The sequence below is a fragment of the Diceros bicornis genome, chromosome 9 (genome assembly GCF_020826845.1).
Source record: "Diceros bicornis minor isolate mBicDic1 chromosome 9, mDicBic1.mat.cur, whole genome shotgun sequence".
Classification (NCBI taxonomy): Eukaryota; Metazoa; Chordata; class Mammalia; order Perissodactyla; family Rhinocerotidae; genus Diceros; species Diceros bicornis.
The window spans coordinates 32,734,022-32,756,437 of NC_080748.1; the positions used below are offsets into that span (position 1 = coordinate 32,734,022).

Genomic DNA, 22,416 nt, shown 5'->3' on the forward strand with positions numbered 1-22,416 from the left:
AAGTGAAAATCTAAGAAATTAGACATTATCTATAATAAATTATAACTTCTCTTGTTGCTTGATGAGAATTGATCATTGATGTGAGTAACCTCTATCCCAAAACAACTAATTTTATAAAGAGGATAAATTCAAATACCAGAAGATTTTTATTATTTATTTCTTCTTTGAGTCTTTTTTTTCTACCCCTTCTGAATGTCTTTAACCACGGCCTTGGTACAGTTCATGGTTGCCTTTTGCCTAGATTATAGCATTCTTTTCTTCTAATCTTTAATGCTTTCAAACATTTTGTGTCTTGCATGTTTTAGTTTTGATATTAATGTTGCTTTTAACATTTTTTTGGTTAAGAAAAAAATGAAAATAGTTTTTGAATTTCACATGTATTTTTGTCAAATAAATGTTTTTGGTATTTTTAGGCCATATCTGAATGAAGTATTTCCAAATATTTATCCCAAAATGCCTTTTTTCTCTGTTTATTGTCTGTCTTTATATATATTTTGGGAGAAGGAAACTAAAGATAAGAAAAAAGAGAAAAAATATGAGCTATGAGGTCATGTAAAAATTGGGGAAGCAAAATACAAAGTATACAAACACAGAGCTTCAAATACAGTGTTAAGCAACAATCAGTGATTTTTCAGTTCAAGGTTAAAAAAGTGTTATTTGCCAAATGTAAGAGTTTTCAGGGAAGGGAGACTAGTGCAGTTAAGTTTTTAGCAAATGATGAGTGCTGCAAGCAATATTTTTTGATAACAGACATTGTGTAAAGCATTTTGAGATTCACTGATGGTTACTCTTGCCTAAATTTTGTACAAATTGAGCTCCAAATTTAAAAGGCTAGGGAAAAATTTAGAGCACTTTCAGAACTACTAGGGGTCAGGAACAAAATATGTTTAACCTGGTACAACATGCAGCTTACACAATTAACTAATGCATTCATTTATTGAAGTCAGCCACAGAAATGATTATACAACTAGAAAGCTGGTCCTGTGAGAAAAATCCAGAAAAGCAAAGGTTAAAAAAAAAAGTGACCTAAAGGTAGGATAAGAATTATTCATATAGCTAGATAACATGGTAACAAACTATTCTATTTTATAAAAAGTACAAGAAATGTTCAATATTATTAAATCTCTTGTTTATAGAGTGCCTAGTATTTTTCAAACACTTTACATAGGTATCCCATTTAAATTCTCATAATAACATATTTTGCAGAATTTCAGAAATTTTAAATAACTTGTATAAGCTTATATAGCTAATGATAAGTGACTGAGTAGGATATGAATCCAGGTCTGTTGGACTCTACTTCTCCCAGTCTTTTTTAAAAATGTTTTTCATGTCTATAGGAATACATTCTCCTGGAAAAAGATTAAAATATTAGAAGGAAGGCTATAGTTCCTTTGACCACCACTTTCCATTGCATTGCTCTCTCTCTTATCACGCTCACCTCTCACTAATAGCAACCACTGTTTGGTGTATATCCTTCAAGTCTTACATATATATGTGTGCACTGAAATAAGCATGCATGTGTGTGTACACACACACACACACACACACACACACACACACACAGGCACATCCCATTGCTCCACATCCTCACCAGCATTTGATATTGTCAGTGTTCCAGATCTGACCATTCTAATAGGTGTGTGGTGGTATCTCATTGTTTTAATTTGCACTTCCTTGATGTCATATGATGTGGAGCATCTTTTCATATACTTATTTGCCATCTGTGTATCTTCTTTAGTGAAGTGTTCAGGTCTTTGACCCATTTTTTAATCATATTGCTTGTTTTTTTATTGTTGAGTTTTAAGAGTTCTTTGTATATTTTGAATAACAGTCCTTTATCAGATGTGTCTTTTGCAAAATTTTCTCCCGGTCTGTGGCTTATCTTATCATTCTCTTGATGGTGTTATTTACAGAGCAGAAGTTTTTAATTTTAATGAAGTCCAGCTTATCAATTATTTTTTTCATGGATTGTGCCTTCAGTGTTGTATCTAAAAAGTCCTATCATACCTAAGGTCATCTAGATTTTCTCCTATGTTATCTTCTAAGAATTTTATAGTTTTGTGTTTTACATTTAGGCTTATGATCCATTTTGAGTTAATTTTTGTGAACTGTGTAAGGGCTGTGTCTAGATTCATTTTTTTTTTGCATGTGAATGTACAGTTGTTTCAGCCCCACTTATTGAAGAGACTCTCCTTGCTCCACTGTATTGCCTTTGCTCCTTTGTCAAAGATCACTTGACTATATTTATGTGGGTCTATTTCTGGGCTCTCTATTCTGTTCCATTGATCTGTCTGTTCTTTTGCCAGTACCACACTATCTTAATTACTGTAACCTTATAGTAAGTCTTGAAGTCAGATAGTGTCAGACCTCCAATTTTGTTCTTCTCCTTCAATATTGTGTTGGCTACACTGGGTCTTTTGCCTCTTCATATAAACTTTAGAATCAGTTTGTCAATATCTACAAAATAACTGGCTGGGATTTTGATTGGGATTGTATTGAATCTACAGATCAAGTTGGGAAGAACTTTCTATTGAGTTATTTTTGAGGCTTTCTATCCATGAATATGGAATATCTCTCCATTTATATAGTTATTCTTTGATATCTTTCATCAGAGTGTTGTAGTTTTCCTTATATAGATCTTACACACATTTTGTTAGATTTATAACTATTTCATTTTGGGGGGGTGCTAATATAAATGATATTGTGTTTTTCATTTCAAATTCTACTTGTTCATTCCTGGTATACAGGAAAACGATTGACTTTTGTACATTACCTTGTCTCCTGCAACCTTGCTATAATTGATTATTGATTTTTTTAAAAATTAGAAACAATGGAGGCCAGTAAAAATGGAGGCCATCATTAAAATGCTGAAAGAAGAAAAAAATGTTGAGCAAGGACTCTACATGAATTCTATATCTAATGAAAATATTTTTCAAAAATGAAGGTGAAATAAATTTTCAAATAAACAAAAGCTGATGTATTTTGTTTCTAGTAGACCCATACTATAAGAAATACTAAAGAAAGTTCTTAAAGCTGAAATGATTACAGGAAGTAATTTAAAGCACTGGAAATGGAAAATATATGGATAAATAAATGAGCCTTTTTCATTTCTTGAATTATTTAAAGGTCAATTGATACTATAAAATTAAAACAATAATGTATTTTTGGTTTTATAACATATATAGAATTAAAACATATCTCAATAACTGGCTTTTGTTGTAAGGTTCTTATATTTAATTGAAGATAGATTGTAATAAATTAAGGGCACATATTGAAGTTCCTAGAACAACTTTTTTTAAAAAAATACACACAAGTATAGCTAGAAAGATATATGAGGAAATCAAATGGAATAATAAAATATTCAGTTAACCCAAAAGAAGACAGAAAAGGAGGGAGAAATGAAAAAGGCAAAAGCGACTAATAGAAGACAAATATTACAATGGTAGACTTAAACCAAAACATACGAATACTTACATTAAATGTCAATGGATGAAACACTACAAATAAAAGGGATAAATTATCAGATTGGGTAAAAAAACAAGTTATTAACATACCTGTTCACAAGAGATGCACTTTGAATATAAAGACACAAAGTAAAAAGTAAAAAAGGTTGAAAGTAAAAAGATGGAAAAAGATAAAGTATGAAGATATCAATCTTAAGAAAGCTGGTTGTGCCTATATTAACATCAAGTAGATTTAAAGATATGGACTACTAACAAAGAGGGTCATTCAATTCCTCAATAAGGAATAATGATACTAAATGTGTGTTCACCTAATCACAGAGCTTCAAAATACACAAGCAAAAACTGACAGAACAAAAAAGAAATCTACAATCATACTGGAGATCTTAAGAATTTTTTTGACTAATTGATAGAACATACAGAAAATAAGTAAGCATATAGATAATTTGAACAACTTATTTAGCAACTTAATATAATTAATATTTATAAAATACTCCACCTAACATCTATTGATTAAACTTTATTTTCAAGTACACACAGAACCAAGATAGACAGTATACTGGATAATAAATTTCAAAGAATTTGATATTCTTTGATCACAGCAGAATTCAATTAGAAATCAATAACAGCAAGATATTTAGAAACTACATAAACATTTCAAAATTGGGCATTACAATTCTGAATAACCAATGAAAGAAGAAATCACAAGAATTAATAGAAAATATTTGAAAATGAATGATAATAAAAGCACAACATAAGAAAAATTGTGGGTGTAGCTAAAGCCATATTTAGAGGAAAATTTGTACCTTTAAAGGCCTATATCAGAAAAGAAAAAAGATTTAAAAGCAATTATCTAAGCTTCCACCATAAGAGACTAGAAAAACAAGAACAAATTCAGCCAAAAGCAATGGAAGAAATGAAATAATAAATAGCAGAAAACAGAAAAAGAGGAGAGAAAATCAACAAAGCCAAAAGTTGAAAAGACTAATAAAATTGATAAACCATAGCAATACTGATCAAGAAAAGAGAGGACAGTGAGGATATTACTTCAGGTCCTATAGACTTAAAAGGCTGATACAGGCATATTATGAACAATTTTATGTCAATAAATTTGACAACTTAGATGAAATGGACAAATTCCTTGAAAACACACATACTATAACTAACACAAGAAGAAATTACTGTTTTTTATTGAGGTCATAATAGTTTATAACATTGTGCAATTTCAGATGTTCATTATTATTTATCAGTCATCATATATATGTGCCCCTTTACCCCTTATGCCCACCTCCCAACTTGCTTCCCCTCTGGTAACCACTAATCTGTTCTGTTTGTCCATGTGTTTGTCTTCCACATGTGAATGAAATCATGTGGTGTTTGTCTTTCTCTGTCTGGCTTATTTCACGTAACATAATACCCTCAAGGTCCATCCATGTTGTTGCAAATGGGATGATATTGTCTTTTTTTATGGCTGAATAGTATTCCATTGTATATGTATACCACATCTTTATCCATTCATCAGTCAATTGGGATTGGGTTGCTTCCACATCTTGGCTTTTGTGAATAATGCTGCAGTGAACATAGGGATGCATAAATCTCTTTGAATTGTTGATTTCAATTTCTTTGGAGAAATACCCAGTAGTGGGATAGCTGGGTTGTGTGGTATTTCTATTTTTAATTTTTTTGAAAAATCTCCATACTGGTTTCCATAGTGGCTGCACCATTTTGCATTCCCACCAGCAGTGTACGAGGGTCCCCTTTTCTCCACATCCTCTCTAACGTTTGTTATTTTGTCTTGGTAATTATAGCCATTCTAACAGGTGTAAGGTGATATCTTAGTGTAGTTTTGATTTGTATTTCCCTAATGATTAGTCATGTTGAACATCTTTTCATGTGCCTGTTGATCATCTGTATATCTTCTTTGGAAAAATGTCTGTTCAATTCCTCTGCCCTTTTTTTTTTTTTTTTTGTGAGGAAGATCAGCCCTGAGCTAACATCTGATGCCAATCCTCCTCTTTTTTTGCCAAGGAAAATTGGCCCTAAGCTAACATCGTGCCCATCTTCCTCTACTTTATATGGGATGCTGCCACGGCATGGCTTGACAAGCAGTGCGTCAGTGCGCGCCTGGGATCCGAACCGGCGAACCCCGGGCTGCCGAAGCAGAGCGTGCGCATTTAACCGCTTGTGCCACCAGGCTGGCCCCACCTCTGCTCATATTTTGATCAGGTTGTTTTTTTGTTGTTGAGTTGTATGAGTTCTTTGTATATTTTGGAGATTAACCTTTGCAGGATATATGATTTGGCAAATATTTTCTCTCAGTTGATGGGTTGTCTTTTCGTTTTGTTCCTAGTTTCCTTTGCCTTGTAGCAGCTCTTTAGTTTGATGTAGTCCCGTTTTTTAATTTTTTCTTTTGTTTCCCTTGCCTGAGTAGGCATGGTATTTGAAAAGATGCTTTTAAGCCCAATGTCAAAGAGTGTACTGCCTATATTTTCTTCTAGGAGTTTTATGGTTTCATGTCTTACCTTCAAGTCTTTAATCCATTTTGAGTTAATTTTTGTGTATCGTGTAAGATAATGGTCTACTTTCCTTCTTTTGCATATGGCTGTCCAGTTTTCCCAACACCATTTATTGAAGAGACTTTCCTTTCTCCATTGTATGTTCTTGGCTCCTTTGTCGAAGATTAGCTGCCGTAGATGTGTAGTTTTATTTCTGAACTTTCAATTCAGTTCCATTGATCTGTGTGTCTGTTTTTGTACCAGTACCATGCTGTTTTGATTACTATTTTTTGTAGTATATTTTGAAGTCAGGGATTGTGATGCCTCCAGCTTTGTTCTTCTTTCTCAGGATTGCTTTAGCTATTCTGGGTCTTCTGTTGCCCCATATGAATTTTAGGATTCTTTGTTCTATTTCTGTGAAGAATGTCCTTGGGATTCTGATTGGGATTGCATTGAATCTATAGATTGCTTTAGGTATTGCATTGAATCTATAGATTGCTTTAGGTAATATGGACATTTTAACTGTTTATTCTTCCAATCCATGTGCGTGGAATATCATTCCATTTCTTTATGTCATCATTGATTTCTTTCAATGATGTCTTATAGTTTTCATTGTATAGGTCTTTCACCTCCTTGGTTAAATTTGTTCCTAGATATTTATTCTTTTTGTTGCGATTGTCAATGGGATTGTATTCTTGAGTTCTCTTTCTGTTAGTTCCTTAGTAGGGTATAGGAATGCAACTGATTTCTGTAAGTTGATTTTGTCCCCTGCAACTTTGCTGTAGTTGTTGATTATTTCTAATAGTTTTCTGATAGATTCCTTAGGGTTTTCTATTTGTAAAATCATGTTGTCTGCAAACAGCAAGAGTTTCACTTCTGCCTTGCCAATTTGGGTATGTTTTATTTCTTTTTCTTGCCTAATTGCTCTGGCCAAAACCTCCAGTACTATGTTGAATAAGAGTGGTGAGAGTGGGCACCCTTGTCTTGTTCCTGTTCTCAGAGGGATGGCTTATGGTTTTTTCCTGTTGAGTATGATGTTTGCTGTGGGTTTATCATATATGGCCTTTATTATGTTAAGGTACTTTCCCTCTATACCCACTTTACTGAGAGTTTTTATCATAAATGGATGTCGGATCTTGTCAAATGCTTTCTCTGCATCTATTGAGATGATTGTGTGGTTTTTATTCCTCATTTTGTTAATGTGGTATATCACATTGATTGATTTGAGGAGGTTGAACCATACCTATATCCCTGGTATAAAACCCACTTGGTCATAGTGTATGATCCTTTTAATATATTGCTATATTTGGGTTGGCAATATTTTGTTGAAGATTTTTGCATCTATGTTCATCAGTGATATTGGCCTGTAATTTTCCTTCTTTGTGTTGTCCTTGTCTGGTTTTGGGATCAGGGTAATGTTGGCCTCATAGAATGAGTTAGGAAGCATTCCATCTTATTCAATTTTTTGGAATAGTTTGAGAATGACAGGTATTAAATCTTCTTTGAATGTTTAGTAGAATTCTCCAGAGAAGCCATCTGGCCCTGGACTTTCGTTTTTTGGGAAGTTTTTGACTATTGTTTCAATCTCTTTACCTGTGATTGGTCTATGCAGATTCTCTATTTCTTCTTGATTCAATTTTGGGAGGTTGTATGAGTCTAAGAATTTATCCATTTCTTCTAGTCTGTCCAATTTGTTGGCATATAGTTTTTCATAGTATTCTCTTATAATCCTCTGTATTTCTGTGGTATCCATTGTAATTTCTCCTCTTTCATTTCTAATTTTATTTATTTGAGGCTTCTCTCTTTTTTTCTTGGTGAGTCTGACTAAGAATTTGTCAATTTTGTTTCTCTTCTCAAAGAACTAGCTCTTAGTTTCATTTATCCTTTCTACTGGGTTTTTGATTTTTTTGTTTGTTTTTGGTTTGTATTTCACTTATTTCTGCTCTAATTTTTATTATTTTCCCTCTTCTGTTGACTTTGGGCTTTGTTTATTCTTCTTTTTCTAGTTCTGTTAGGTATAGTTTAAGGTTACTTATTTGAGATTTTTCTTGTTTGTTATGGTGGGCCTGTATTGCTATGAATTTCCTTCTAGGACGGCTTTTGCTACATCCCATATGAGCTGGAATGGTGTATTTTCATTTTCATTTGTCTCCATATATTTTTTGATTTCTCCTTTAATTTCTTCATTGATCCATTGATTGTTCTGTAGCATGTTGTTTAGTCTCCACATATTTGTCAGTTTCCCAGCTTTTTTATTGTAGTTGATAAGAAAAGAAGTTGAAAAGAAGCTTGATATTATTTCAATCTTCTTAAATTTATTGAGGCTTGCCTTGTTTCCCAACATATGGTCTATCTTTGAGAATGTTCCATGTGCACTTGAGAAGAATGTGTATTCTGCTGTTTTTGGATGGAGTGCTCTATATATATCTATTAAGTCCATCTGGTCTAGTTTTTCATTTAATTCCACTATTTCCTTGTTGACTTTCTGTCTGGATGATTTATCCATTGATGTAAGTGGGGTGTTGAAGTCCCCTACCATTATTGTGTTGCTGTTAATTGCTCCTGTTAGGTCTGTTAATAGTTGCTTTATGTACTTTTGTGCTCCTGCCATCAGTATACATATATTTATAAGTGATATGTCTTCTTGGTGGAGTGTCCCTTTTATCATTATATATTGCCCCTCTTTGTCTCTCATTACCATTTTTATCTTGAAGTCTACTTTGTCTGATATAAGTATGGCAACACTTGCTTTCTTTTGTTTGCCATCAGCTTGGAGTATTGTCTTCCGTCCCTTCAATCTGAGCCTATGTTTGTCTTCAGAGCTGAGCTGTGTTTCCTGGAGGCAGCATATTCTTGTGGCTTGTTTTTTAATCTATCCAGCCACTCTGCATCTTTTGATTGGAGAGTTAATTCCATTTACATTTAGAGCGATATTGATATATGAGGGCTTAATACTGCTATTTTATCACTTGTTTCCCAGTTGTTCTGTATTTCCCTTGTTTCTCATCCTGTGCATTTCTGACTGCCAATTCATTTTGGTGATTCTCTATGATGGTTTTCTCAGTTTTCTCTTTATTTATCATTTGTGTCTCTGTTCTGATTTTTGTTTAGTGGTTACTGTGAGGTTTGTATAAAAGATCTCATAGATGAGCTAGTCCATTTTCTGATCACCTCCTTAGTCTAAGCAGGTTCCATCCCTTTCCTCGTCCCCATCTAAGTTATTGTTGTCACACCTTATTCCATTTTGTGTTGTGAGTTTGTGGTTAAAATTAAGTGATTATAGTTATTTTTGATGCTTTCCTTCCCTTTAAAATGTTATGATTAAGTATTTGTTAACCTGTTCTGATAGAGAGCTGCAATTTTCTGATTTTGTCTATTTATCTCCTTGCTCAAGACTTTGTAAACCCTTTGTTTTTTTTTTCTTTCACGTATGAGGGCCTTCTTGATGATTTCTTGTAGGGGAGGGTCTTATAGTCATGAACTCCCTCAGCTTTTGTTTATCTGGGAAAGTTTTTACTTCTCCATCATATCTGAAGGATAGTTTCACTGGATAGAGTATTCTTGGCTGAAAGTTTTTGTCTTTCAGAATTTTGAATATATCCTTCCACTCTCCTAGCCTGTAAGATTTTCACTGAGAAATCCGCTGAAAGCCTGATAGGGGTTCCTTTTGGGTTATTTTCTTCTGCCATGCTTCCCTTAGTATTTTTTCTTTGTCATTGACTTTTGCCAGTTTTACTAGTAAATGCCTTGGAGAATGTTTTTTTTACATTGATGTAATTAGGAGTTCTATTAACTTCATTTACTTGTAATTCCAGCTCTTTTCTAGGTTGGGAAGTTCTCAGCTATTATTTCTTTGAACAAGCTCTCTGCTCCTTTCTCCCTTTCTTCTCCCTCTGGAATACTTATAATCCTTATGTTGCATTTCCTAATTGAGTTAGATATTTCTCAGAGAATTTCTTTTCTTTTTAGTCGTAGTTCTCTCTCCACCTCCATCTGAAGCATTTCTATATTTCTGTCCACTAAATTACTAATTCTGTCCTCCATAATAACAGCTCTGTTTTTTAAGGACTCCAGATTTTTCTTTATCTCATTCATTGCGTTCTTCATCTCCAACATTTCTGATTGCTTTTTTTTAAAGTATCAGTCTCTTTTGTGAACAAGTCCCCCTGTTCATTAATTTTATTCCTGAGTTCACTGAACTGTCTTTCTGAGTTTTTGTGCAACTCACTGAGTTTCTTTATGATAACTATTTTGAATTCTCTGTCATTTAGATTGTAAATTTCTGTGACTTCAGGATTGATTTCTGGGTACTTGCCATTTTCCTTCTGGTCTGGAGTGTTAATATACTTCTTAAAGCTATTTGATGTGGTGGACTTTTGCTGTCACATAGTGGTAGTATCTGTTTGCAGATTCCACCTGCCAGCACAGGGCAGGGCAGGAGCTGTGTTTTCTGAGCCTGTCACAACCCTGGCAGTTGTGCCTATCCATTGGAAACTGTGCTGACAGGGCCTGTCTGCGTTTGCCCACTGGCTGCCGCTGCTTTACACATGTAGTCACAGGTGCTCTGGCGGGGATCCCCTGCTCTGGCCCACCAGCTGAGCTGGTGCGCCAGTTGGAGGGGGAGGAGCACTTTCGCATGCACGCTCCCACACGTTCCTGCTCTGCACTCGCCATCTGCCCACCTGGGCTGCTAGGCTTGGTGGGGATGCCCCTATGATTGCTTAGCTGCCTCCATGTGGAGCATTCCCATGGGCTGGGAGGCAACTCCAAGAGTGAGAGCATTCCCGCAGAGGGCTGTCTTTCCCCTCTTCTCCTCTCAATGTTGCTCGCTGGCCGCAGCATGAGGTCCAGCACCCTAGTTCACTGCCACTCAGGAGGGAGATGAGATCCACTTACCTCCTTCCATTGCTTCCTGGGGGTGCCCAGCACCCCACCTTCAGACGTACGGCTACGTGGATCTCTCAGATATCTATTGTGTTGTGTGAATGTCCTCTTTTGGTTTATGAATGTCCCTTCTGTCATATCTTTAGGAGGAGACTAAGGGAAGAGCTCACTCTGCCATGATGCTGACGTCACTCCAAGAAGAAATTACTTTTATGTTTCGGTCTATGATCCATTTCAAATTAAGTTTTATAAATGATATGAGGTAGGAATCAATGAAATTGAATTCATAATTAAAGCCCTCCCCACAAGGAAAGCTTCAGACTGACATGGCTTCACTGGTGAATTCTATCACACATTTAAGGAAGAAATAATACCCAGCCTATAAAAACTCTTTCAGAAAATGGAAGAGAGAACTCTTTCCAACTCATTTTAGAAGGCCAGCATAGCCCTGACACAAAAAAATGAACAGGAACATTACCAGAAATTACAGACCAATGTCCCTCATGAACACAGATGCAAAATTCCCTAACAAAATATTTTAAAATTGAATTCAGCTATATATAAAAAGGCTAATACCTCATGAGCAAGCAGAGTTTATCCCAGGAATGCAAGGTTGTAAACGATGGGAGGCTGGCCCCATGCTCTAATGGTTGAGTTCGGCCTGTTCCACTTCGGCAGCCCAGGTTCACAGGTTTGGGTCCCGGGCAGGGAACCTACACCACTTGTCAGCCATGCTGTGGTGGGGACCCACATATAAAGTAGAGGGGGATTGGCACAGATGTTAGCTCAGGGCTAATCTTCCTCAAGCAATAACAAACGAGGAAGATTGGCAACAGATGTTAGCTCAGGGGTACTCTTCCTCAGGAAAAAAAAGCAAACAAGGTAATTCCACATTAACAAAAGGAAGGAGATAAAAAATATATAATCAACTTAATAGTTGCAGAAACAGCATTAGAAAAATTCAACACCTATTCTTAATAACAGCTCTCAGCAAATTAAGAATAGAAGGAAACTTTCTCAACCTGATAAAGGGCATCTATAAAAAACTTAGAGCTAACAACATCTTATTTATTGGTGAAATGTTGAATGCTTTCCCCCTAAGATTGGGAACAAGGCAAAGATGTCTGTTTCCACCTCCTCTATGTAACATTATATTGGAGGTCATAATCAGTGCAATAAGGCAATAAAAAATAATGTAAGACATAAGGATTGTAAAGAACTAAAACTGTCTTTATTCACAGAGAGCATAATTGCTTATGTAAAAACTCCTAAGGAATGTACAAAAAGACTAATAAATCAGTAAAGTCACTGGATACAAGGTCAAAATACAGAAATCAATTGTATATCTATGTAGTTTCTAGGTAGTAGCAATAAACAACTGGAAAGTGAAATGAATAAAACAAAACTCTTTTGTTAACACTAAAGAACATAAAATACTTGCTAATAAATTTGATGAAAAAAATGTGTAAACTTTTACTAATGCAATAAAAATATTACTAAGAAATTAAAGAATACTAAATAAATGGAGTGATATGTTATATTCATTCTCTGTAAAACTCCATATTTTTAAAGTGTTAACTTTCCCAGAAAATATAGTTGAAACTATATAGTCTATAGTTTCAACATCATTCCATTAAATTCCTGTAGGTAACTTTTGTGGAAATTGACAAGCTGATTTTAAAATTTATATGCAATACAAAGGATTTAGTTAGCTAAAACAATACTGAGAAAGAAGAATAAAAAGTTGTAGTACAGGGGCCGGCCCGCTGGCGCAAGTGGTAAAGTGTGTGCGCTCTGCTGCGGTGGCCCGGGATTCGCCAGTTCGGATCCCAGGTGCGCACCGCGGCACTTCTTGGCAAGCCATGCTGTGGCGGTGTCCCATATAAAGTGGAGGAAGATGGGCATGGATGTTAGCCCAGGGCCAGTCTTCCTCAGCAAAAAGAGGAGGATTGGCAGATGTTAGCTCAGGGCCGATCTTCCTCACAAAAAAAAAAAAAACTGAAAAAAGTTGTAGTACTTATCCTACCTGATATTAACATTTATGAAGCTGCAATCATCAAGAAAGTGTATCATTGGTGAAAAAATTAATAAATGGATCAGTGAAACAGAACAGAGTTCAGAAATCAATCACATTTTGTCAATTTGACAAAGGTTTCAAGATAATTCAATGAAGAAAGAAAAGCCTTATAATACATGGTGCTGGAACAACTGGATATCTGTATGGAAACAATGAACCTCTATGCCTATTTTACAACATATACAAATCTTCATTTGAAATGTATCAGATATCTAAATGTAAAAGCTAAAACTATAAAGCATCTAGAAGAAACCAAAGGAGAAATCTTCATTATGTTGAGCTAAACAAAGCTTTCTTAGGACACAAAATATACTAACCATAAAGGAAAAAAATTGACACATTGGATTTCAAACTCAGAAATTCTGTTCTTCAAAAGACACCATGGGGCTGGCCCAGTGACACAAGCAGTTAAGTGCGCGTGCTCCGCTGCGGCAGCCCGGGGTTTGCCGGTTCAGATCCCGGGTGCACACCGATGCACCGCTTGTTAAGCCATGCTGTGGCAGCGTCCCATATAAAGTAGAGGAAGATGGGCATGGATGTTAGCCCAGGGCCAGTCCTCCTCAGCAAAGAGAGGAGGATTGGCATTGGATGTTAGCTCAAGGCTGGTCTTCCTTACACACACACAAAAAAGATAGAATCAAGAAAATGAAAAGACAAAATCACAGAAGGAATAAAAATATTTGCAATACATCTAGCTTAGAAATAACTTATATCCAGGACTTGTATAGAAAGAACTCCTACAAATATTTTTTAAAATGAGTACAAGATGTAAGCAGAAATTTCACAAAAGAAGACATAGGATGGCGACTAAGTACATGAAAAGACATTCAACATCTTTAACCACCAAGGAAATGAAAATTAAAACCACAATAAGATACCATTTCAGACCCAATAGAATGGTTAAAATTACAATGAATGATAATACCAAATGTTACCAAGGGTGTGGAGCAACTGGAAATCTCTTGCATTTTTGTTGAGATAATAAAATGGTGCAACTGCTTTGGAAAATGGTTTGGCAGCTTCTTAAAAAGTTAGCATACACCTACCCTATGTCTCAGCAACTCCCTTCCTACGTGTTTACCCAAGAAAAATGAAAAACATGTCTTAAAAAAACTTGAATATGAATGCTTATAGAAGCTTTATTCATAATAGCCTCAAAATAGAAACATTACAAATGTTCCTCAAAAGCAGAATGGATAAACAAATTGTGATATATTCGTATAATGGCATACTATTTGGCAATAAAAAGAATGAATTACTGATGCACACAACATGGGTGTATAAATTTATCAAAAGTCATTGAACTGCACACTTAAAAATCTGTGTATTTATACTTCCATAAAAATATTTAACCATACTTTTTAGATTAAACATCTGAAACAAAGAGAAGTTACATAACATGTTCAAATGGCAGGAAGTGGGCTCCAAGTCTTTTAAATGCAGCATTTTCTCCATGTTAAAACAACAACATTGTGTCAGTGTTAGTTACATAAATAGAGAAATTCTAAACAATACAGAATTTAGCAATATATTTTACATAATGTTCTTCTCAAAATAGGGTAGCAGCCATTTGATTTACAAAAGCTGTCTCATTTTCTTCATGTATTTATTCATTAATTCATTCAACACTTTTATTGAGCTCATACTATGTGCCAATTACTCTTTTAGGCTCTGAGAATAGAGTAGTCAACAAAATAAATGGATAAAAATCCCTGTCCTCATGGAATTTGCATTCTAGTTGGAGAGAGAGACATAAACAAGGTATATAAGTAAGATATAGAGCATGTTAGATAAGGATAGGGTTAAGGACAAAAAAAAATGGAGCAGAGAAGAGAAATATTTAATGTATTTGGTGTGGGGAGAGAGAAGGTGAAATATTAGATCTTGTGGCCAAAAAAAAAGCTTTACTAAGAAGGTCTCTTTTGGCAAAATCCTAAAAGAAGTGAAGGAAGTAGGCATGCAGATATCTGAGAAAGAGCTTTCCAGGCAAAAGAAAAAGCAAGTGCAAAGGTCTTAAGATGAGAACATTCCTGGGCCCACAGAATACAAGTACAGTGTATCTAAAGTGCGGAGAGAATGAAGATAAAAGTAGTAGGAGATGAGGTCGAATTCAGATTATATATGGCCTTGCTCTCTTTTTGTCACTGCACTTTGTGGGCACTGCCCCTACTTTATTATTATTCTTACTTCTGCCTAGCTAGCAACAATAATTAAATAAGAATAGTAACCCATCCATTTCCTAGAGGCAAAAAAGCTATGTTCTCTATAGAACCACTACATTCTTAGCTGCTTAATGGTACTCAACTTTGAATATTAAGACACATATCAAAGTCAGAATGTTACCCGTAGAGGCTGAACAAATGGCTGGCCTTCAAGAAGGCTCACACTTTGCCTTTATAAAGTCCCTTCTTGGCCAAAACTGCCTTTTAGCCTTGTGGGCCTAGAAACTTAATCTTGATAGTATCCCAGAGTTAGGTATACGTGGAGAAATGCAGTTCACAAGAAACTGATGTTTAAAACTTAAAGGCCCATTTATTAATTTATAAAAATAAACAGTCATCAGTGCTGCTTCTCCCTGTAAGGAAACTACATTGGAAGCCAAATTATCACAAGGTTGGTTAGTGAGCATGGAAATCAAGTCATTCATCTGAGTTTGACTGTTCTTGACCTCTGGCTCTGAGCACTCAAGGAGCCAATCTCCATAACAGGATTATGCTTGTCAGATAGATAGTACCTACTACCAACACATGCCTCCTTCATTTGCCTATTTCTATGCTACATTCTTCACAAAACCCCTTCTGCTGATATATTCACACATTGCTGGCGGCAATGTAAACTAGTGCAACCATAGTGGAAAACGGTATGACAATTCCTCAAAAAATTAAAAATAGAATTACCATATGATCTGGCAATTCTGCTTCTGGGTATATACCCAAAAGAATTAAAAACAGAGTCCCAAGCGATACACCCAGGTTTGTAGCAGCATTAGTCACAATAGCCAAAAAGTGGAAGCAATTCAAGTGTACATCCGTGGGTGAATGGATCAAGAAAATGTCGTATATACATACAATGGAATATTATTCAGTCTTAAAAAGGAAAGAAATCCTAACACATTCTATAACATGGTGGAACTTTGAGGAAATTATGCTAAGTGAAATAAGCCAGTCACAAAAAGATAAATACTGTATGGTTCTACTTATATGAGGTACCTAAGATAGTCAAATTCATAGAGACAGAAAGTAGAATGGTGGTTGCCAGGGGCTGAGGGGAGTGAGGAATAGGGAGTTATTGTTTAATGGTTACAGAGTTTCAGTTTTACAAGATGAAGAGAGTTCTGGAGATGGATGGTGGCAATGGTTGCATAACAATGTGAATGTACTTAATACTACTGAACTGTAGACTTAAAAATGGTGAAGATGGTAAATTTTATGTTATATGTATATTTTATGTTATATGTATAAGTAAAAAATTAAAAATTTATAAAGAAGACAAAAAATGAATAGGTAACTTTCCCAACCCTATTTTTCTGTTATTTTATCAGTTCATTTAAAGATTTTTATTTATTTATTTATTTATTTTCCCCCAAAGCCCCAGTAGATAGTTGTACGTCATAGCTGCACATCCTTCTAGTTGATGTATGTGGGACGTGGCCTCAGCATGGCCGGAGAAGCAGTGCGTCAGTGCGAGCCTGGGATCTGAACCCCGGGCCGCCAGCGGCGGAGCTCGTGCACTTAACCACTAAGCCACGGGGCCTGCCCTATCAGTTCATTTAAAACAGGTGTTTAATCACAATGAGATACCACTTCACACCCACTAGGACGGCTATAATCAAAAAGACAGATAGTAAGTATTTTCGAGGATGTGAAGAAATTGGAACCCTCACACATTGATCATGGGAATGTAAAAATGGTGCAGTCACTTTGGAAAACAGTCTGACAGTTCCTTAAATGGTTAAACATAGAGTTACTATATGACCCAGTAATTCCACTCCTAGGTATATATATGAGAGAAGTGAAAATATATGTCCACACAAAAACTTGTACATGAATGTTCATAGCGGCATTATTAATAATAACCAAAAAGTGGAAACAACTCAAACATCCATCACTGATGAATTGGATAAATAAAATGTAGTATATAATACAATGGAATATTATTTAGCAATAAAAAGGAATGAAGTACTGATACATGCTAAAACATGGATGACCCTTAAAAATATTATGCTAAGTGAAAGAAGCCAGTCACAAAAGACCCACATATTGTATGACTCCATTTTATAAAATGCCCAGAATAGGCAAATCTATAAAAAGAGAAAGTAGATTAGTGGTTGCCTAGTTCTAAGGGTGGGGAAGGGGGAATGGGGAGTCACTGCTAATGGGTACTAGGTTTCTTTTTTGGGGTAATGAAAATGTTCTAAATTAGATTGTGGTGATGATTGCACAACTCTGTGAATATATTAAAAACCATTGAATTGTCTACTTTAAAGGATGGATTGTATGGTATGTAAATTATATTTCAATAAAGCTGTTAAAAAAAAGATTGGATGTTCTTTGTATAGCCAACAGTAATATCAAGAATTTTGACTTTTTTACTTTCTTTTGGCCAGACACCAAAATGTTTGCACTTCATTGCCTTCCAGTGTAGCATTGTCTGGCTCAGTATAAATACTGATGTACTTACTGGCAGAGAAATGGACTATATGACCTCCAAGACCTTTTAGATCAATGGGTCTACATTTCAGTGAACGACTGGATACCAGAAATGAAACCATTTCTCTTAATTGGTAACTGCTTGATAAATAGAAGGCGCTCCATCACAGATGTTTCACTTGAGTTCAAATCCCAAACACCATCACTTGCTAGCTGTGAAACTTGGTTGAATTACTCAAACTCTTTGATCTTTGGTTTCTTTATACACAAATGGGGATAATAATATCCACATCATAAGGTGTTATGAGAATTTAATTATACGTAAAAAGCTGAGAGCTTTTTACGTATCTAACATGTAATAACTGTTGAATAGTTATAATTACTGTTTGTTTTTGTTATCATTATTATTTACAGTGAATAATTTCTAATCAAGTGCTTTCCTCTTTAGAGTAGTCAAAATATCCTTTATGGCTATTTACTATTTATCCTTCTCAAGCCCTGTTGACGTGCACTTTTCTTTTAACAGGTACAACATAAGAGATTTGGTGCAATTCTTAAGCGTTTGCATTGTCAGGTGAACAAGCTTCAGTCAAATAGAAGACAATGGCAGTGGAACATTCAACAACTGGAAAAAACTGCAGCTGAACTAAGAAAACAAATTGGAATGCAAGATTAACAAGGCCATAGGGCAACAGAGCACAGAATATGCCAACTAAAATTATGGGGCAGAATGTTGAGAAAGTCCTTTGGATTCTTAGCAACCAGTGTTCACTATCAGAGGTCTTAATAACAGATACATTTTCTCTTTTTTTGAATCAGTTATCTCTTTGTTAAAGTGCCTTCCAACCCTACAATTGATAGCAATATAGACAATAGGAATGCTTACAGAAGAATAGTGGGAGACTCTGTATGAATATTTTGAATGTATAAGATGTATTGTTCTCATGAATGCCTCTTTATAAACATGTTGCCTTCACTATCATATGAAGTAAAAACCTAGAAGAAAAAAACACTTGAATTTACAATGATTTAAATGAAGATATTTAAATGGTTGTCTCTCTCAAACTTTCTACTAGAACTTGTTTTTCTACCACCGTCTTCACAGTAGTCCATAAATATTGACATTTACAATAATGTTGTTATATGCTTCAGATATTTTTCTCAGTTTTCTCTTTCATCCAGAAGGTAGCAATCATTTTCCTTTGTTATTAGATAACATGTTTTTGGAATGTTGCCATGCATACATTTTTTGTTCACTTTTCTGTCTGTAAATTCTTTATTACTATTCTATGACTAAATTAAAGTTATAACATCGTGTAAAGCAAACATACAAGCTCTTAAAAGAAGAGTGTTTAACCAGAATAGACTGACACGTATTTTTTTTCATTGAAAGGCAAATGCTGTGTCCATGGCAACAAATCAAAATTTAACTTGCCCCTTTTTAAGATAAAAGTACTCCTTCTCATGGCTCCACTGAGTCAAATTTTTAGGAACAGAAACAAAATATTAATTACTGAAGATATGGTTTTCAAATATTCACTTTTAGGACTTCATGATTTCAAATCAACAACATCAAAATGATATCTGAAGTCCATTTTCTCTTCACCTTTCTATGTGCCTGAGATTCAGTAAGATTATAGCTGATATAAAACCTGATACTAATAATCTTGTTATGTCTTACATTAATAGTCTTATTATGAATTAGCATGGCTTATTATGGCTAACACCTTAAATGGCTTATGCTGTAACACAATCAGCTTTGGTCCATGACTCAGAAACACAGCTGTGAATGAAAATGTTAAAACCTGCAGATTATGGAGTGAACCCACTATGCTCTGCTGAAGACAAGGCTGAACCAAAGGCTGATTATATAAAAATTTTTAAATGTAATTTGCATATTTCAAAGGCTCTTCTTATAGTTATACTTCATAATTTCATTTACAGCTCATAAAACAAAAATTCTAGTTTTCTAAACCCTTAAGTTTATAACGCCTTGAGTTATGTTTTTGAAAGTTCATTTTTAAATTAAGGTATGGAGAAAATAGGTTTGTTCCCTATTTGAGAAAGTAATTTTCAATGTAGTTTTTAAAAATATCTAAGATAATAATACATGTACTTATTTTAAATTTTGTAACAGCTGAAAGAATTATTTGAAAGAGAAAACTGTTTTCCTTCCTAGCCCTTTCTAATCTTGAAAAACATTTCAGATGATGGAAGCTTTCAGATTCACCAAGAACTAAAACTCGAGATATCCTTAAGCCTGATCATATAGTTAGTGGATATGATATTTCAACATGGTCACAAACTCTAAAGTTAGAAAATTAAAGTAATTTTAAAAAGTCTCTATAACTGAGCCTAGCTTAGAATATGAACTCTTGTGCTTAATGGCCTTTCTCACATACACGTTTTTCCTTTTTTTTTTTTTCCTTTCCCCCCCACCCCAAAGCCCCAGTAGATAGTTGTATGTCACAGTTGCACATCCTTCTTTTTTTTTTTTTCAATTTTTATTTATTTATTTTTTCCCCCAAAGCTCCAGGAGATAGTTGTATGTCATAGCTGCACATCCTTCTAGTTGCTGTATGTGGGACACGTCCTCAGCATGGCCGGAGAAGCGGTGCCTCAGTGCACGCCTGGGATCCGAACCCGGGCCGCCAGCAGCGGAGTGCGCGCACTTAACCGCTAAGCCACGGGGCCGGCCCTGCACATCCTTCTAGTTGCTATATGTGGGACACGGCCTCAGCATGGCTGGAGAAGCGGTGTGTCAGTGCGCGCCTGGGATCCGAACCTGGGTAGCCAGTAGTGGAGTGCGCACACCCAACTGCTAAGCCACGGGGCTGGCCCCTCACATACACTTTTGATTTAAAACTCAGTCTTTTTTTTTTGTGCAACCACTCAGTTCAGAATCTTCTTCCTCTTTCTCCACATTTTCTTCTTAGAAATGGTCTAAGTTCCCAGGAGATTATATTGTTTTGTCATTAGAGGAAGGATTCTGGTCCAAGTGATATACTCTGACCTCACTGGCCTTTACAGAGGTATACTCCATTCTTCTTGGTCTTGAGCATCATATTTTGTCCATGATGTGTCTGCAGTCGTTTTCTCTGGTCAATGGGGTCAGCTTCCTTGTCCAATCACAAGGTCTCTTCTGGTCCTATTAAATTCTCTCTGTATGCTGGCCAGATTTTACCTCTTGGGGCCCATTATTCTATTCATGCACTTTTCCTCACTCTTTGATTTCTGGTATAAAATGAGTCTTTCAAGGCTCTCAGTGCTTTGGAGCTCAGCAAATTTTTTTTTTGAGGAAGATTGGCCCTGAGCTAACATCTGTTGTCAATCTTCCTCTTTTTGCTTGAGGAAGATTGGCCCTAAGCTAACGTCTATGCCAATCCTCCTCCATTTTGCATGTGGGACACTGCCACAGCAAGGCTTGCCAAATGGTGTGTAGGTCTGCACCCGGGATCTGAACCCACGAACCCAGGGCCACTGAAGCAGAGCACTCAAACTTAACCACTATGCCACTAGGCTGGCCCCTCAGAAAATTTTTTTATCTCTCAAAATGCCCAGTCTTCTGCAAAAGAAAGTTATGATTTCAAGAATATTGTTTTTAGTTTGGAGTTTTTAATAAGCCTAATATGAAGCTCAAAGCTGATGAATGACTTCTTACATTTTGGCAGTATCTGTCCTGACGTGCTAGGTTCTATTGCCTAAATGATCAGGAAAAGGTAACTAGTGCAAGGAAGCAGAGGGAGAAAAAAACCTACAGTTAATATATCAAAATATTACTTACAACATGTGCAATCTATGGGCAAATTATAGTTGACCAACAGAAAGAAATTGATATCTACTTTTAAGCCGTATCTTAACCATGGAAAACACCAGATAGTACACATTAAAGCCAGTCAAATCAGCCACCATGGACATGGCCATGGCCAATATAAATTATCTATATGTTATCTGTTAGGCCATGTTCTTCCAGTCAATTGATTAATCATACTGTTTTCCAAAACACTATAGATATGAAATAACACTAATAACAGTAATATACCAAGCAACTATGCTGTGCCCTATTTGGCAATTTTTATATATTATTTCATTTAATTCTCAGAATAATGGTTTAAGTTATATGTTATTATCCCTGATTTACATATGGAGAAACTGAGGCTTAGACAGGTTAGGTAACTTGCCTAAGATCTCATCACACAGCTTATCAGGGGCAGAATTGAAATCCAGAGCCCTATTCTTTTAGCTACATGGCACTGCAAGAAATTATTCCAAGGGTAAACCTCAATTTTACTGTAAATAAGTAATAATTTATTTCTATATTTAACCCATCCTTTTAATAGATTGCAAGGCATAAAATGAATTTAACCAAAAAGAGAAATTTTATGGTTAAAAAAAGGGGGGTTCTGCATGTAAGGAGCTTGGAAGTCCTAACAACAAGTAAAAAGCTGAATAGGCTGAAAAATCAACAACTTTCCTTGGATCCCTAAGAGGGGTGAGAACACAGGGCAAACTGCTGCCCCCAAGATTAGAGAGACAGCCAGGTGAATACAGGGAGTCACTGCTGACCAGAGTAGAAATCACCATGGGAACCAGTGCCAGGATAGAAAAACCTGAACTGTAATTGATGAATTGCTGGAGGCTCAGTGTGAATAACTCCGAGAGTTAAAAACTCCAGGGGAACCCAGTAATGGGGGGCCCCCACAATATTGTGAGATTTACCTCCAGAGAAGAATTACATCTGACTTCTCAGAAACCATGGAACCACGAAGAGAGTGGAGTGAAATATTTAAAGTGTTGAGAGAAAAAACCCACCAACCTAGAATTCTATACTCCATGAAATTATCCTTCAA

The 22,416-nt window shown here is 35.6% G+C and overlaps 1 protein-coding gene across 3 annotated transcripts in view; it reads left to right on the forward strand.

Annotated features, from left to right (window-relative positions):
- The window catches only part of CCDC122 (coiled-coil domain containing 122), a 46,644-nt gene extending 27,961 nt beyond the window's left edge, over positions 1 to 18,683 (forward strand). For all 3 annotated transcript variants that reach the window (XM_058548225.1, XM_058548226.1, XM_058548224.1), the window contains one exon: positions 18,093 to 18,683. In XM_058548225.1, coding sequence (XP_058404208.1) covers positions 18,093 to 18,242 — 150 coding nt within the window. In that variant the 3' untranslated portion in view covers positions 18,243 to 18,683. The remainder of the gene's footprint in view (positions 1 to 18,092) is intronic.
- The last annotated feature ends 3,733 nt before the right edge of the window (positions 18,684 to 22,416 follow it).